Source organism: Mangifera indica, chromosome 12 (genome assembly GCF_011075055.1).
Source record: "Mangifera indica cultivar Alphonso chromosome 12, CATAS_Mindica_2.1, whole genome shotgun sequence".
Lineage (NCBI taxonomy): Eukaryota > Viridiplantae > Streptophyta > Magnoliopsida > Sapindales > Anacardiaceae > Mangifera > Mangifera indica.
This window is the reverse complement of record NC_058148.1, coordinates 6,290,239-6,308,477: the sequence shown is the minus strand read 5'-3', so window position 1 is coordinate 6,308,477 and position 18,239 is coordinate 6,290,239. Positions and strand designations below refer to the sequence as shown.

General features: G+C 32.0%; 2 protein-coding genes and 1 pseudogene across 2 annotated transcripts; 2 read left to right on the top strand and 1 right to left on the bottom strand.

The window, feature by feature from the left end:
• Positions 1–6,198: 6,198 nt before the first annotated feature.
• On the top strand, positions 6,199–8,926 carry LOC123193476 (NADH--cytochrome b5 reductase 1-like). The gene is made up of 9 exons (XM_044606487.1): positions 6,199–6,458; positions 6,545–6,686; positions 7,035–7,125; positions 7,439–7,516; positions 7,625–7,705; positions 7,792–7,881; positions 8,179–8,244; positions 8,440–8,526; positions 8,718–8,926. Exons 1-9 carry the CDS (start codon positions 6,293–6,295, stop codon positions 8,808–8,810), a joined length of 894 nt encoding a protein of 297 aa, XP_044462422.1. The 5' UTR covers positions 6,199–6,292; the 3' UTR covers positions 8,811–8,926.
• On the bottom strand, positions 8,915–15,154 carry LOC123193474 (probable ATP-dependent helicase PF08_0048). The gene is made up of 8 exons (XM_044606486.1): positions 14,977–15,154; positions 14,336–14,878; positions 12,694–12,797; positions 12,515–12,591; positions 12,111–12,180; positions 10,991–11,084; positions 10,850–10,912; positions 8,915–10,059 (listed from the first exon to the last, which is right to left on the bottom strand). Exons 1-8 carry the CDS (start codon positions 15,046–15,048, stop codon positions 9,322–9,324), a joined length of 1,761 nt encoding a protein of 586 aa, XP_044462421.1. The 5' UTR covers positions 15,049–15,154; the 3' UTR covers positions 8,915–9,321.
• A 419-nt stretch (positions 15,155–15,573) lies between these two features.
• Positions 15,574–17,422, top strand: LOC123193475 (annotated as a pseudogene).
• The last annotated feature ends 817 nt before the right edge of the window (positions 17,423–18,239 follow it).

The following is an 18,239-nucleotide window of genomic DNA, read 5'->3' as shown; positions in this document are numbered from 1 at the left end:
TTGGAGGCCTGATCGACGTCTGAGATGTCTTGGGAGACGAAGAACTTCGTCGGGGAAGATGAAGTTCTTCGTCTTCCCAGAAGACAACGGCTTCGTCTTCGTCTGGGAAGACGAGTCTTCCCCGACGAAGTTTTTCATCTCCTAAGGCGTCTCCGACGCTGATCGGGCATCCAAATCGGAGGAAAGAGATCGTCGGAAGGAAAGGATGTCTCGGGAGGGAGAGGCCGTCGGCAATGGAGTCAGAGATGTCGTCGGAGATTTCAAAACGAAACCCTAGGGTAAAACTGTCATTTTTTAAAACTTAAGCTGAGGAAAAATTTTAGTTTTCAAAGTTTAGGGGGGCAAAAATAGCTTATATTTTAGTTTATTTTTTAATACTATAGAGAAAATGACGATTTTACCTTTATCACCATTAATTTTAACTGTTCATGAGTGAGTATTTGGTGTTTTCATAATTAAAAGATGAATATTTGAGAAAACATCAAAGCTTGGGTGGGAAATAGTCGTTTGACCTTTTTTAATTATCTAAAATAGCACTTATACAAGTCACATTATTATAATTGGAGATATGATTATAACTTTGATATTAAATAATATAAATATTAAAAAAATATTTTAATAATTAATCATTAAAATTAAAAAATTTAAAGTTATATAAACCCCATATTAAAAATATGGATTTAAATGTTATACCTCATACTTACAACCGCTTTCAAATCTCACAATAATATTCTCTTTTTGACTTTTTAATATTAAAAAAAAAAGGTTAATTTCTACTTCTCTATCTAAGACATTCTAGAACCTAATTATGCTAAATATTAACATTTTATTATTTGATTCAATGCATTTGGATTAAAATGATGGGAAAAGCATTATTTCCCATCCAAATTTTAGTCTAACTCTAAAGTCTTTCCTATAGCAATTAAAAAGTCTAAACACCCACCTATAGAGTAATTACCATCCAAATTTTCAGTTAAAGACAGGGTTAAAATCATCATTTTACCTTTAAACCTTAAAACTTTAAAATTTTTATCATTTCCCCCCCTTCAGATTTTAAAAACTAACACATCCTCAAAGTTTGAAAAGTTTAATTTCACTCTTAGGGTTTACTTCCTTCTTCGACCACCATCATTCTGACCAACGATCAGTGCTTTCCACCGATCTTTCATCTCTAACTACAAAGGATGACGAAAGATGACCCTTCATTGTCTAAATCTAGATGACAAAACGTTGTTCAGATCTGAAAGAAGAGACGAAAGATGACGCTTTGATGTCCTCCGTTGCATTGTCCAGAAATGATAACGAAGAATGATGAAGTATTGTCCTTCATCGTGTCACCAGACGACAAATGACGATGCTCTGTTGTCCTTCCTCATCGGGTTTGGACGACGCGACAAAGGACGAAAGACGATGAAACATCGTCCTTCATCTCTTCTTTTAGATCTGGACGACGTTTTATCATCTAGATCTGGACAACGAAGGGTCATCCTTAATAATCGAAGATATAAGATCAATGGAAAACATCAATCATTGGTCAAAATGATGGTTGCCGGAGAAAGGGTGAAATCTAAAATTTTCAAACTTTGAAGATGGGTTAAAGTGTTAGTTTTTAAAACTTGGAGGGGGAAATGATAAAAATTTCAAAGTTTTTATGTTTACAAGTAAAATGATGATTTTACCTCTATCTCTAACTGAAAATTTGAATGGTAGTTAGCCCATAGGTAGGTATTTGGGTTTTTCATCTATTATGGGTATGATTTTGACATTGGGCTAAAATTTGGGTGGGAAATTGTCCTTCTCCCTAAAATGATTTTTAATATATGAGTAGTGTTATGTGTGTAATTTTATATAAAAATAATTTTGTGTTATTATACAACTGAATATTGAAAAATTAAAGATAAAATAATATTCAATAACGTAATAACATATCATTATTTGTGTATAAAAATTATACACATAATTTTCTTATTAGTGTATATATATATAATATGATCTTGACAATTTTATATCAATTTTTATTATAAAATTATTACATATATATATTCATTTTAAAAAACCTCTTATCAATTCCCTAAATACCTTTCCATAGGTTTTATACAATGTTTTTATAACCAAATCAGATATCAATTTAATGGAGGGGGTAGTCTGATCCAACCAATTGTCAAATCGATTGACTGATGGTTAGACTGTTTAATTATTCAAAAATAATATTCTAAAAATTTTTAGATAATTTATGATTAATTATATAATTTAATTTATTTAACATAAAAATAAACTTAGTTTGATATCGTATATATTCAAATATAATAAATAATGTATTAGGTTTAAGTTTTCATAATAAAAATTTTTTAAAAAAAATTAAGTTTTTTGTTGACCGAGTCAAACAATGTCAATTGCCTATTTGCGTGTCAGAAATTACTTGTTTTCAAAGGCAAACTTTTTAATATTGCTTTTCAAAATTGTATTTTTCTAGACATTTTTTTGAGAACTAGTGGAAAGTCTTCCTTCCCTTATGAAATTCTATTTAATCAAATTTGAGACAAAGCTTTAACATAATTAGACATGTGTAACGGTTTAATTGGGTACTTATTATATTCAATTCAAGTGTATTGTTTAGAATTGCCGCTTTAGCCGGCAAGACTTTATTATAAACCAATAATAATAACATATAATACGTGTGCTTAATGCTAAAGAAAGCAAGCCAAGATCTTTACCATGTGCAAATAATTATACTTCTCTCTGGAAAGGATTAATTAATACTAATTTTCTCTTTAAGTTGGTTTTCGACCAAACTTTGTGAATTAAAATGTAAAATTTAAAAATAAATATGTTAAAGTGGAAGACTTTTCAAATGAAAAGTTGGCCAAAACGCTTTTCCCGCCCAAGGTTTGATGCAAAGATAAATGCACACACTTACGGAATTTCAAAAATTCAAATATCTACTTGAGGTTTAGTGCATTTTTACACATAAAAATTTTTTTTATTAGGGTTAAGAGTAAAATTATCATTTTATCAGTAATATTAAAATAAATAAAATTATATCTCATTTTTCTTAATTAATTTGGAAAACTAACATTTTTTTTTTAAATTAAGTTTTAAAAAGTGCATTTTCCCCCTAAGGTTTCAAATTTCTCTGATGATTTTTCGGTGAACGATGACCACTCTTTCTCCCCCCAGACAAGGGCTCTTCCACCGACATCTTTTTTTCATCCAAAGCTCTCTCCCTCCAATCAGTAATATTTTGATTTAAAGAATCCAATCAGTAATATTTTGATTTAAAGAATCTAGATAAAACCCTTCGTCTAGACGATAAAAACGTAGTCCAGACAAATCGTTGTCATCTAAACGCATCATTGTCATCCTCCAAATGAATAATCTAGACATTGGAGAGAGAGGGCTTTAGACGGAAAGAAGGCGCTAGAGGAAGAACCAATGCAAGGAGGGAGAAAATGTTACTTTTCAAAATTTAATCTAAAAAAAAAAAATTGTTAGTTTTCCAAAATAAAGAGAAAAAAATGAGATATAATTTTATTTTTTAATATTATTAATAAAATAATGATTTTACCCTTAACCCAAATAAAAAATTCTTAGGTGCATAGAAATTGACTAAATCTTGGGTAGGTATTTGGGTTTTTAAAATTCTATGGGTATGCCATCTTTGCACCAAACCTTGGGTGGGAAATAATCTTTTGGGCTGAAAAGTTTAAATCCTCACCAAATTCGGAGGCCGTTAATGTGGTCGGAATCCTTTCTCAATCAGAAGCCTCTCCATTTATAATGTATGGGGCCTTATTAATACTTTTTAAAATATAAAGAAAAATTATGTGTACAAATAATTTATATAAATCTAAGTACAAACGATAATATATCATTATATGATTAAATAATTTTAAATTAAAGATTAAATAATATTAATCACATAGTGATACATCATTATTTACATTCAAGTTTATACATGTAATACTACTAAAAAAAAAAAAAAAGCCCAAATACACACTTTGCGATAGTAGTTATATTATTTCCTAAAAATGGTAACATTGGTACAATATTTATTAGTGTTTGATATAAATAAGGGTGAACTTAGAAATTAAAAAACAAACCAAATTAGATTTTCTTTTTTTACAGTAAGGTCAAAATTATTCAATTATATGATAACATATTATATATGAATCTATTTGTCTATTTAAAAATATGTACGCAGTTTTATTACGAATTTTAAACACTATGTTCCATAAAATAGAGAAAAAAAATCTACACAAATTAATATTAAAAAAAATTAAAAAACAAGTATTATCATATTGTTGTGACATTAAAAATGGTTATATTATCATTTTGAGGAAGTTAATTTTCAGAAAAAAAGGAAAAATATACAAGTTTTATTTATATTGGTAAATAAACATTTTTATCATTCAGAGAAAGTCTTTCTAACCTTTGGAGGGTTTTTGTTTAAAGAATATTTTATTATCAAAATTAAAAAATTATCTTTAAAATTATTAAGTATAAATTATTATTATTATTATATTTGATAAATTTTAATAAAACTTGATAGGTATAAATAATTATTATATTTAATTAGAGGTAATAAAAAAAATATTTTTTTACTTAAATACCCTTGAGTATAATTATTCTAAAATATTTTATGTTATTTGTTATATTAATTAAAAATGAGATTTTTTTTGTTTTAAAAAATTAATAAATAAGAATATAATTATAAAAAAATCAATATTACTTTAATAATCTTTTAATAACTAAAGTAGATGTGTAATCAAATTACCCTTTTATATTACATGTCAAATTACTATTGGTACTAAAAGATTACCAAAATCTTTTATTACTTATAAATCAAATAAAGTAATATAAGTAATAAAAAATATATTATTAGAATACTCTTTAATTCTCCTCAACCGAACGCCCTCTAAGAAAAATCCATTTAATCTAATTTAAGATTCAATTTTAATTAAATGCGACATGTGTAATGGGTCAATTGGGTACATAATATATTTTTAAAATATGATTTTGGTCTTTGGTGAAAATTGTTGATTTCCAAATAACCAAATTTCCTAATAAATGTTGGCACCATTAACCTTAACATCAAATTGTTTATTTAACAAACTTCCCACTTATAATTTCAACTTTAAACAAATAAATTATATATTCAATATACTACTAACAGTTTTATATTAAGTATTATGTTGCATTAAAAAATTAAAAAAGAGAACAAATTAATTCAACCCAATAATATTTTATTTATAAATAATTGGTCTTTAGTATGTACAACCAAACTAATATATCATTATATGATTAAATAATATATTATATTAAAGAAAATTGATATACCCACAACCACAAATCTGAACAGATCACAACCACAAAATAGAGGCATAAAGATGTATAATTGAAAATGTAATTCATGCCCTTTATTCCAAAGGCTTTTGCCCTTTATATATACTTAAAAATTAAAAAAATAAAAAACAAAAGACAAAAAACAAAAAACAATTTTCCACCCCAAGAAATCAACATGCTATTCTCATAGGGAGGTCCTAAATTGAAGGATTTCAGATGAAACATGAAAACAACCTAGTCTAAATAATTACAAACAAGCTAGGCTTAAAAGTAAATATGAAAACTAATATCCAGTAAGTTGATGTGGACTTGAACTGGCCACCTGGCAAACTTTTGGGTTTGTGCACTTGGCATCCAGCAGTATAGTATCATTCCCCCTGCTAGAAAACATATTTGTCCTTCCTTCAGGATAAATAACACCAGGAATTCCCCTGTGAAGTGAAATTCTTTTACCCAAGTGGCAGCCTCCATAGGAGAGTCCTTCTAATGGATGAGTATCCCTTGGTTACAGGGTCGGGTCAATGTCGGGTGGAAATGACAACTGATGAGTGGAGTCGAGTTTCATCATGCAAAGGAGACAATATGGTAGAAATCGATAAAAGCTTTTTCAAAAATCATTTGCTATAAACTACATTAACCGGATCAATCAGATTAGATTGAGGCAAGAATTTTGTACCCTAATCATATGGGTCTCATAATCTCTTACAGTCACATGATATAATTAAACTTATCTTATCACCTCCACTGTGGGTGCATATAAGAGGATTATGGTCCATGATAAAGTCTTTAAATGATCCCTTGCTTCATTCATACATTCTTCTGCAGTTATATTCCACTCACAAAAATAAAGGGAAAGCTGACAATGCAAGAGCAAGAAAAGCATAAAACAAAAAGCATTTTTTTTCCTGTAAATTAAAATCGATGTAGCAAAATTATAATTGTTTGCAAAATGTTGAATTTACCAATGGATTTGAAGTTTGATGAACTGATGACCAAAATAAAAACTGAGTTTCCAATGCAACTCTCCCATCTTCAACTACTTGGTCTTCTTGCTGCTTTAGTTGCAGGCTTCTTCACCATTGCTATTTATGTTCTTCACTCCAGAAAACCTAAAGGTCAGAAAATCTTCAATTATCATTTAATTAAATTATTTCTTCCTTCTGTATGGCAATTGATTTTTTTTTTTGGTTATTTTTTTCAGGGTGCTTGGAGCCTGAGAAATTCAAGGAATTCAAACTTGTTAAGAAAACTCAGCTTAGCCATAATGCTTCCAAGTTCAGATTTGCTCTTCCTAAACCTACATCAGTATTTGGCTTACCTCTAGGACAACACATTGTTTGCAGGTTGACAATTTCTTTTTCATTCTATTTCATATATTTATCAATGATCAATATATATATTTTAATGGAGTAATGCTAGTTGGAAAAACGAATTGTACAAATTTATTTATACAATCTGATATAATAACACATCTAATTGAGTAATTTTAGAGTGAGAAAAAAAATAAACAATCATATCATCCAATTACAAACTGTCACCTCAATTTATACAGATAAATAAGTATAATATGTTTGTATGCATAGTTTTATTCATTTTAACTATGCATTTTAAGCTAGTGAAATTGCCATTCATGCATCATCAAACTACTGGGAATTTTTATTTAACCATTAGTGACTAAATTTATTGTGCAGAGGAAAGGACAGTGAAGGTAACCAAGTCATAAGACCATATACTCCAATAACTTTGGATTCTGATCTTGGTTTCTTTGAACTAGTTGTAAAGGTGAATGCTAATTGTTATTTGCGGAGCCGAATTCGAATTATTTATTAACAATAAAACTATATATAACCAATTTCTAATATTCAAATGATTTGTAATTATGTAACTAGGAAATTTTGAATTAAAGATAAAATAATATTCAATCATATAATGATACATAATTGAATATCTAATTAGGTATCTAAAACTAGATGCATATAACATTATTCATTTATTAATTATCGGGATTTTAAAATTATTAATTCTAAAAGTTAAGATTACCCCCTATATTTATTTTCTTTGAGAGTTTAATTGAATTAATGGATGTTATACGTAGATGTATCCAAAGGGAAGGATGTCTCATCATTTTAGAGAAATGAAGGAAGGAGATTGTCTTGCAGTGAAGGGACCAAAGGTACATTCTCTTCATTCAAATCTTTTTATGTAAAATTTAAGTAAATGTTTCTGAATTCTAATTATAATAGTAACTTAAGCATTTTAAGTTGTGGTTTAATTTTTGCAGGGGCGTTTTAAATATAATGTTGGGCAAGCTAGAGCATTTGGGATGATTGCTGGAGGCTCTGGCATTACTCCAATGTTTCAGGCACATAAATAGCAGTATTTCCCACAATGGTTTTGTAATTTTATGACAAAAAAAGATAAATATAATTATTTTATTTTTTTATTCAGCTCACCCGAGGCATATTAGAGAATCCTAAAGATAAAACCAATGTGAATCTCATCTATGCTAATGTCACTGTTAATGACATTCTTTTGAAGGTTAGCCATTTCCTTACAACACACAATTACAAGTTTTACCCGACATAAACTTGGTCTTTCGTAGCATGTTAAACTCGGACTACTATTAAGATATTGTAATTTTTCTCTTACCCACCTTAAATAGTGAGGCTTAGAGCACGTCTCTGTATATTCAAACTTACAACTTTAGACTTCTCATTAGAAATGAATATAATCCCATTATTCAAGGGAGTAAAAGAAAATTGGTAATATCTTAATAATAAATTGGGGTGTTATAATTTAATATTGCAGTGGACTTTGATGATGGTTGTTTTATAGGAAGAACTAGATAGCTTTGCAGTGAAATTTCCCAGCCGTTTCAAAGTGTATTATGTCCTAAGTCAGGTATGTGCTTTCCTTTATTTGTAAAACATTTCTTTATGAGCAAATTTATGAAAAACATGTAAAATTTTTACAATTTTACTTACAGTGCCTTGATCCTGCAACTGCATTTCATGAGCTTTATATTCTGCAAGTATATAGCATTTAATTTCCCTTTCATTGATGATAATATATATTATTAAGAAATATATTTGGCAGCCTCCTGAAGCATGGGATGGTGGGATTGGGCATGTTTCCAAGGAAATGATTCAAACACACTGTCCTGCACCAGCCTCAGATATTCAGGTAATTTTCCACAAATTTCTGGGGATCTTTTTTGTTGGATTATTTCATAAACCAAAACCCCAGATTCCGAAGTGTGCAGAATTCAACCTCAGAACATTTTATATAACTCTAAGAGACCGAACCAGTTGAATTTGCGTTCTCAGGAATTTAGTTTTACGCCTTCCTTGCGGCTGAAGTTTATGATTTTACAGATCCTGAGATGTGGACCTCCAGGCATGAACAAGGCTATGGCAGCTCATCTGGAAGCTCTTGGATATGACTCAAAGATGCAATTTGAGTTCTGATACTTGCTGTCACTCCGTCTAAAAATGTAATATATGTGTTGGTTTGTTAATCCAGGTGACTGAACTCAGGAAGAAATCACTGTAAATAATTTCACCACTGCATATTACTCGAGAAATATTTGCATCTTATTTATTGTCTTACTGCAATTCGATGCCTCACAAAAAAGAAAAGGAAATAATGATGTCCCAGCACAGCAAGTAGCCACATATACTATCAGAAAATGTTGGCATTTAAATCCCACACAAAACGAAGATTAATCTCAAAATCGACGAGCTCACAAATTTGATGCCAGTTAGTTTACATTGAAATTTTAATTCACGGCTAACCAAGATCGTAACTTCAAAGGCGTTTTATTCCTCATTCATCTGGTCAGTCAATCCTTCCCAATCAAGGTTTGGCAAAATTGAGCTCCTGGTTGTCACTAAATCTGAACCCAAAAGCCTCAACAAATTTATGACACACAGTATATATAATACATTAAACATAGAAAGATCAAGACAGAGATATAACCTAGTCAATGATTTCTCCTTCTTCCTCCTCAGGTCTATTACACTCTGCAGCAATCTTACCCTTTACTTTAACATTATAATCCATTTGCTCATCTATATCATTTTCATTGTCATCATCACCGTCATCGTCACCATCACCATCCTCATCATGTTTTTTATCATCCTCACTATCATCATCATCATCTTCAAAAGCTTGGGTGTTTCGATTCTGCCTTGCCTTGTTATCATCATTTTCATTATTTTCATATTCAAAGTTTTCAGCTGTGGCTCTGCTGCTGTGTTCGGAAGCATCATTATCTATGAGCAATGATTTCTCTTCAGCCACCACACTTGTAGAACCACTTTCTTTAACTAGAACCAAGGGAAATTTCAAAGGCTTCTCTGGCCAATCTTTGAAAAAGGAATTCATCACCATGAACCTAAAAACTTGTAACAAATGTCTTTTGTCTTTCCTAATATCTGCACTTAGAAGCTTCTGCAGAAGTGTTGGCTTCTTCTTGTTGAAAGAAGAAGTGTTAGGTGAATTCCTGTCATCTAACTTTTGCTTCTTAGCAAATAGGTCTTTTTTGTTATATCTCCCTCTCTTATCATATCTATTTTGAAATTTCCTATTATTAAAAGACTTCGTATACTCCTCCCTTCCATGCACAGGTTTCTCAGAGTCCAAAAGATAATGTGATGGTATTTCTGCAACTTCAACTCCCAACTCAGCCTGCTTTGTCAAGATATCCTTGAGTTGCTGCAGACAAATATCCAGTTTATCAAGAGATGCCAAGATATTAATAGAGAAGAAACTGAGAGGCATACACCACAAATGTTTATTTAGATGTCAATTTATGAGAAAATGCAGAATTCTAATCAGCATTACCTATTTGAAAGGGGACCTTACTCATTTTTTCACTAAAAGCCATTTTCTACTTCTAAGGCAAGTATTAATATCAGCAAGAAGAGTATTTAGCAATTTGTACATATCTATTGCAATTTGTACTAGTGGAACTCTATTTTCCATTGCAATTGTTACTGATGATACTTAGAAATTTGCTCATCCCAATATATGTAAAGACCAAATGCCTATCAAAGGTGACTATTAGAAACTCCAGGTTAACTGTCAACACCAAAGCAATAAACAATGTACTGAAAAATTGTAGGACACACTAATTAAAGTGATAACATCAAGTGGCAACCAACTACTAGAACTGTGTTTAGAAATGGGTACAACAGAAGAATCCCAGCATGAAAAGAACAGACAAATCATACATAACAAATAATCCATCTTTTAAATATTACGATGCATGCTTAGCAAGAGATTTAGGTTTTCCTCAACATCTCCAGCCCAATTGATAAGGGGAAGAACTCCATTAACTCGTTAATCATGTTTTTTCATTGTTGTGTAAGTGAGAAATATGTACTTTGCTCGAACTTGCTAAAAAATGAATACAACACAGAACAAGGAAAAAGAACTATATATATGCATCTTTAAAAAAGAGCATTATAACTTTTATTAATAAGAGAAAGATAAATAAGTTCACCTCACGTCGTATTTTGGCCTCTCTATCAATGATCTCGGAGTTCAACTGTTTTTTACTCAACTTCTACAAATGATAAAGTCAACAATCAGAACACTTGTCTCAATATGAAACACAGATGACAGAGATAGCAGTTACTCTAACCTTCTCAACATTGGCCTTTGTTGGGTAGTTCTTCCTACGCTCTTCACACCATTGTTGGATTTCTTTTTCAGTATAGGCCAAAGCAAGAGATTTTCTAATTATAAAAAATGAAAAGCACATCCATGTGAAGCAAAGTAGTAACCAGTTAGATATATAAAAAAACCATATAGAGAGAAAATAATGAGAGCACATAGACAAACTACATTCTCAGGAATAAATTAAAAAGAGGTAATACAAGTTTATATCCAAACATTAATGGAACGAATGCAAGGTTTAAGCATTCAGCTTCTCCCTTTCTGTTTGCTTGGTCAATCTTGTTGAATGCAACTTCATGCTTATTATATTGGCAACCAATCATTAGGACCTTGAGGCTTTAAACATTAGATCCTTGAACTTTTAGCATACTTGTATTTGGTTTTCTTGTCAACAGAATCAAAGTGCTAAATCAGTAATAACTTCACTTTATAAGTGAAATGATTACAAATTTAGCACTAAAAGTATGCTAGGAGTTACCTAGAAAATGAGATTCACAACCTTTATACTTAATAGAGCCCACCAATAAAAAATAAAAAGGAATGTAGCACCAAATAAAGCCTCTTAGTTCTCTAATCAGTTTTTATTCGACACAAATTCATGGCCTAAATAAAAGATACAAGAGTATCCCATGGGAAAAGAGTACCTATGAATACTGTGACAATCACCCATATAAAAGTATTTTTAAGGTAAGGAACTATTTAAATGCACTTCCAAATCAATAACTTCAAGAAAAATTGGCAGTTTATTAGGAGATATATAAATTTCCATGCAACTGGAAAGGTTAAACTATACAGTCACCTTGATGATTTTTTTATCGTTGCTCAATTTAAAACTGATTTGGCAATTAAAAGCTTTACCTTAATTGAAACAATTGTTGAAGTGCTATGATATTTTCCTAAATGCCTAAAATAATCTCAAGCCTCAATATGGGCAAGATAGAGTTACTATTCAGCTAAATGAAGTAAGATCCTATTGTTACACCTATCTAATTGTCCATACATAACCTCTATTTGCATTTTTTGTGTCAGAATAACAGTAAAATTCAATAGAGTTTTCTCCCTAATTGAAATAAACATATGATTACCTTTTATTTTCCTTTGGTTGGTTCATATGATTAGCCCGACCAAATTTTGCTGTCATCTCATTGCCATGTCCTGTGAAAAGTGAAATTTATTTTCTGTAAGGAATATCCACCATACATAGCAGAAAAACACATGTTAATGATGCAGGTGTCCATGCACAGATTTGCTCCTCCTCCCTCAAGACACAGCCATAAACCAACATATATTGATCTCATCAAAGAATAATTTCACTTCCTGAAAAGTAGACTTCTTAGTGGACTTTATTTGGCTACATAATTCTTGTATGTGCCCATAAAGCTAGTAGATGATAATAGCAATGGCACCACAAATCATGTCAAACTCCACAGTGATATATTTTCAAATTGTTTTTACTTTATGGAGAACTTAAAATCAAACAACCACAAACCTTTTGCTTTATGGTTATTATTAAATCCATGGTTTCTCTTTGAATTGTCCCGATGATGAAACTGGGACTTCTGAAACCTATACAAATTACATTTTCATTGTCAATTACAAACTACTAGAAAGAATCTTATACGAGCTGAAATTATAAATGCCCAAAAAAAAAATTGCTAGAGAACTCACCCCTGTGATTGCTCTCGTCTCGGATTTCTTACAAAATTTTTCCTTGGACCATTTTTCCAGTTGGTATTAGAAGCATTACCCTGACCATTTCTAAAAGATTTCCCCTGCAACAATCAGAAAGGACATAAGTAATTTACAGTCACTGAAGCTCAATTGAAAATACTGGTACAATAACAATTCCAAACAACTGTTTTTGACATGGAAGCTGGCAAAAGATAAAATGGAGAAGTTACAAATAACCTGTTGGTTCAATTGCTCGGTTATACAGATAAGCCACATTTCTACATAGCAATTATTCGAAATTGATCTGTAAGAAATGCTTTCTAGTAAGTTACAACTAGGTGTCAGAACTTAAGATTCAAGAGCAATCTAAAATTTAAAGTAAAAGACTCCCCAGAAGAAAAAATGCATGCCACTGCCATGAATGGTATGACAAGGGGTGTGCAAAAGAATTGGGTGGAATGGGAACTGCCAGGTGTCCAACAGTTCAGTTATGATTCCAAAAGTGGTGGAACTGGTATTGTGCAGATAGGTTCTGATTCCATCACTCTAAGGAACCGGAATCAACCTGAGAATCAGATCCAGAACCAAAGGCAACAGACCTGATCCAATAATATTTTTTTAAACCTCTAAAACAAAATGACATTGTTTTGTTACAATATATAAAAATTTTGAAAAATAAAAATAATTCTACTATATATTTTGTATTCTGATAAACCAAATCGACGATAAACCAAATCGACCATGACTTCAAATCTTCTCCACCATTGTTGCCTCAAACCCCAACCTTTACATTACCATCTTCGGTGATGTTTAAACCATCTCAAGACTTCATCAAGCTCTGAACCCTCTCCAATCATCAACTTCAAGGGGCTCTAAATCCTATCCCATTGTCAACATTGATGAAGCCCAAGCCACCATTATGTATGATGGTGGCTGAGGTTAAAAGGCTTTGGGATTAAATTGACTTTAAGATTTGGTTTTTAATATTGAATTAAATTTAGATGCTTGTGTTTTCTACCAATGTAATGGTGGGGAGGAGCTATGAAATTTTGGGTTGGGTTCTACATGTGGAGGCAACAAAGGTGGTGGAAAAGATAGAGAGATGAAAATGAAGGGCTTTGCTATGGGTTTTGTTTTATATTATTTTTCTTCCATTTTGAATTTGAGATGACTGTGGTGAAGGATTCAGAAGAAAAGATTGTGACATTAAATGTTATTTTGTTTATTGGCTGGTTAAATGGTTATGGGCTGGAGTTTGAAGTAAAGAGTGGTTGTTTGTTGGTTAATGGTCTTGGAGTAATTGAGAGTGGCTTATCAAAATTGTGAAAATGATCAGGTACTTGGAACCAGAATCAGAACAACTGGGTCAGAACTTGTCCTCATAGGTTCCGGTTCCTAAATCTTGAAATCAGTTGGTTTCGGGACTGGTTCTTGCATTTTCAGCATGATATCAAGACCCACTCTCCCCTATGTATGACACTATGATAACAAAAAGAAAAAATTAAAGTGATCAAGACTAAATTCCTCTCATGAATCATATCAAACAGACATCAATGAAACAGGACTTTCGGCAATGACCTCTTCAGTTCAATTTTATTTGTTTACATATAAATAACTAATATAAGACCAAAATAGCTACCTGAGACCTTGCAAAAACAGAAGGCTGTGAATTCTGATTTTGTTGTGCTCCACTCGAAGGCAATGATATCGATCCACTTGCATCCATCACTGGCTGAACCAAATTTTGCTGGTTTTGGTTTACATTTTGGCCAACACCATTACCATGCACAAGACCAAACTGCGGATTCCCCAAAAAGGCAGGGTTCGCCATTTGCATAGACACAAGTTGATTCAGGTTTTGCAAAGCCATGTTTTGGCTAAAGTGCAAATTTGATAAATTAGAACCAAACATTTGCCCGGGCACAGGAAGCATGGGAACATTATTCAGCTTATGTTGTGGCTGAGACATGGGCGGCAATTGGAGCATACCCAGATGGTTATTTTGTGAGAAAACATAAGGGTTTTGAGCATTCATGAAAGTTGGCTGAGTTATCAATGGTGCTTGCACATTGGGCATGGGCGTGGGTTGCCCATTACCTAAATTAAACGGAAATTGAGGTTTTAAAAAACCCATTTGAGGTTGAAGTGGCACTGAATTCTGTAACATATTAGAACTGAAACCCTGGTGAATTAACAAAAATTCAAGCCAAAAAAAAAGAACACCCTTAGAAAAAATTACAAAATTAAAAGGGGAACGAGATAAAATATAGAGAGAGTTACCTGGTGAGGTAGCTGAGGGGTGGAAGAATTAGATTGGATTTGATGAGGAAAGGAATTAAAGTGAGGTTGCATATTTACAGATTATGTAGTAGTTTCAACTCATGTTCATACCAAAGGGAAGAGACCGAAGAGTTCTTGGTTAGGGTTTAAGACTGGGGTTTATAAGTAGGAAAATTTTAATCCCTTAGGTTTGGCTTAAGTAAGCTTGGGTCCCATAAGTAAGTTTTGTTGTAGTTTCTGCCTTGTCAGATTGTTCACTTAAATCAACCACTTAGTTCAAAAAATTTTAAACACCCCTCCCGGTGTCTAAACCCGACAGATTTTTATACCATTCATTTATTTGACACAACGCGATATATGAAAATCAGACTATAGTTAAGTTTTTTAACATGAATTCTAATATGAGTTATATTTGAATTAACTTATATTTAGATTGGTATAAATTATCTAAACACGTTTCGAATGTTTATTTAAAATAAAATTAGCAAATATATGTCAAAGGAAGCCAAAAAACCAACACCCTATATCATAAATCCTTAATACAAACACACAAAGCATCTCTCCTTTAGTCTCAACTGTGTCCAACCCCAACCCTAATGACCACTAGCCGACCAAACTGTGCCAGCCAACGGTTGACCACCAAACTCTCCTTATAGTTTGTTCGCTTCTTCTTATGATATGTTGGCTCTGATCAACATTTGTCATATAATTCATCTTTCTCTTATAGCATGTGTTGACAAAAAATCCAAACTTTAGGTCTCATTTTGGCCTTTTTTTGGTTAATTTTCCGAAACACATGCTTATTATAGAGATTTAAATAAATTAGACCTCACAATCTAATTATTTAATTTATTGGTATTTCAAAATTCTCACATATTGATCCGGGTCGGGTCAATCTTTGATGGGTATTCTGTTTAACACTTCAGTAAATCCTTCCCAGATGAGCAAATAATAAAATCAATTTGATCAATCAAAACAAAAACCCTAAAAATGTACTCACTCACTTCTCTCCGTCAAGCTCGTAACTTTTCTGCTACTTCTCTTCTTCGATTCTATGGTTGTCTCCATTCAGCCAATATTCCAGGCAAGTTTTTTTTGTTTCCCCCAATTTTATGAATTTTTAATGTCATACTATTTATAGCTGTTGCTTCTGAGAATTCTGGGGCCAAGAGAATTGATTTAATGGTTGATTTTTTATGTCTCAACTTAAAAAGGAAGATATTTTGATGGGTTTGTAGTTGTTAATCATACCTGATTTAATTTGAACCTTTTTGTGAGATTTTCTGTGAAAAGAAACCATTTTTGAAACTTAATGAATTTTAATTGAATTTTCCACTGGTTTAATGAGGTATTTAAGTAATTGTTTCGTTAAAAAGGCGATGCCAATTTGATCTTTTTGTTGTGTTAAGTTTGATCATGTTTGTTGATTATGTTTTTTTTATCTTTTGTGACTTTGTCGGCTGTTCAGAGTGTGAGAAACATGGAGGAAATGAACATTCTATGTGACGATTTTTGGGGAATTTGGGGATGAATTTATTTTCATCGAGTGCTAAGGGAAGTGCTTCTGCTCCATATGCTTTAGGTTTTCCGAAATATGTGCATTCAACAAGTCAGAAGGATTTTGAGAATGGAAGGAATTCAAGGCCAATGGACTTTGTGAGGGGAGTAATAGAGGAAGATGGAAAGGGGTTTATGAACTGGTCTCAATATCCACGCTATAATGTGGAGCATAATGCTGATTTTGTCCATATTAAGCTATTGCGGAACAACACCTTTGTTACTGTGACGGATTCTAAAGGAAATAAAAAGATTGGGGCCTCTTCGGGATGTTTGCCTGAACTCAGAGGAGGTCCAAAAATGTCTCGTTATGCAGCTGAAGCAACTGCTGAACATGTTGGATGATTGGCAAAAAATATGGGTTCGAAATCTGTTGTGATGAGGGTGAATGGATTTACTTATTTTAAGAAGAAAAGGCAAACAATCATGAGTTTTAGAGAGGGCTTTAGTAATTCTGGAGATCGAAATCCTATTGTTTACATTGAAGACACTACTCAAAAGCCTCATAATGGATGTCGGCTGCCAAAGAAACGTCAGATCTGAATAATAGCTGGCGACTGCTTTTGTGACTTGGCTGAAGCTTTTTTCCTGTGGTTGGTGAGGAGCTCAAACTCATTGATACTTTGGGATTTCAAGTCGTCAAGGAAGCCTATATTGCTTGGCTCATTGCAAGTCTTTTTCATTTTTTCTTCTTTTGCGGATGTTTGTCTAAAGTCATGATCTTGCTTTCTGAGATCTGAAGATGTAGGTCCTGATTATTTCCATTGAAACATGTCTAGTGAATGTTACATTCCTTTAACATATTTGTACCAAATGCTTCTTAAGAATTCTTCACCATTATGCATTCCGCTGGCTTTTGCTTGCTAGTGGCCATTGCCTTGTCTCTGAATTTTCAGTTGTCTTCAAGATGAGAGCAAACTGATTCTCATGTTCTTTTTTTTCAAGGAAATAACAATTTCCCCACATGTTACAGATGAGAGGCCCTTTTTATCTTTGGGTTGAGAAGTACAAGTGACTGAGATTAATATTAGATGATAGATCATTTTATCTGATTTCTAATGTATGTATATCTTTAAATTACTTCAAGATCATTAGAAGATTTTGTGAAATATTGTTAGACAGTAGTCTTGGATTATTAAAATGCTACTTTTATTGTCATCACTTGCAGAGTTTTGATGTTGATGCTGCTTTTCTCCGAGGTTTGAATATGGTCTGAGTGGTTTAGATCTCTGGTTCCCAGTAAAGTCTAGGGTTGTAGTTGTTGCAAGCACGCTTCATCTTCGTTTCTTAATTCAAAAAATTGTGGTTGTTTAATAAGTTCATGCCATGCTTAACATTTTTATGCTAGTAATGTTAGAATAAGATTTGAAGGTGGCATATCGTTTGCTAGTTGGGTAATGTAAATACTCTTGGTTATATTTATTGATATCAACAGTAGCATGGTTATGTCTCCTTTCCTTTGCTGATACAGACCTGTTTCTTTTTCTTTGTTGTTTTGAGGTAATGATTTGTCTAAGATTGGGTATTGGTTAAGATGTTGAGTTTGAACCATGAGGTCAAGGAAAGTTGATGCAGTCTCTCCAATTTCTCTTGCTTGGTTAAGATTGGTTAGAACTGCACATATCAACACTTCTTTTTCTCTTGCTTTTTCTGGGTTAAATATCATTATTATGGGTAATTGATCTAGAGATGGAAATGAATCTAAC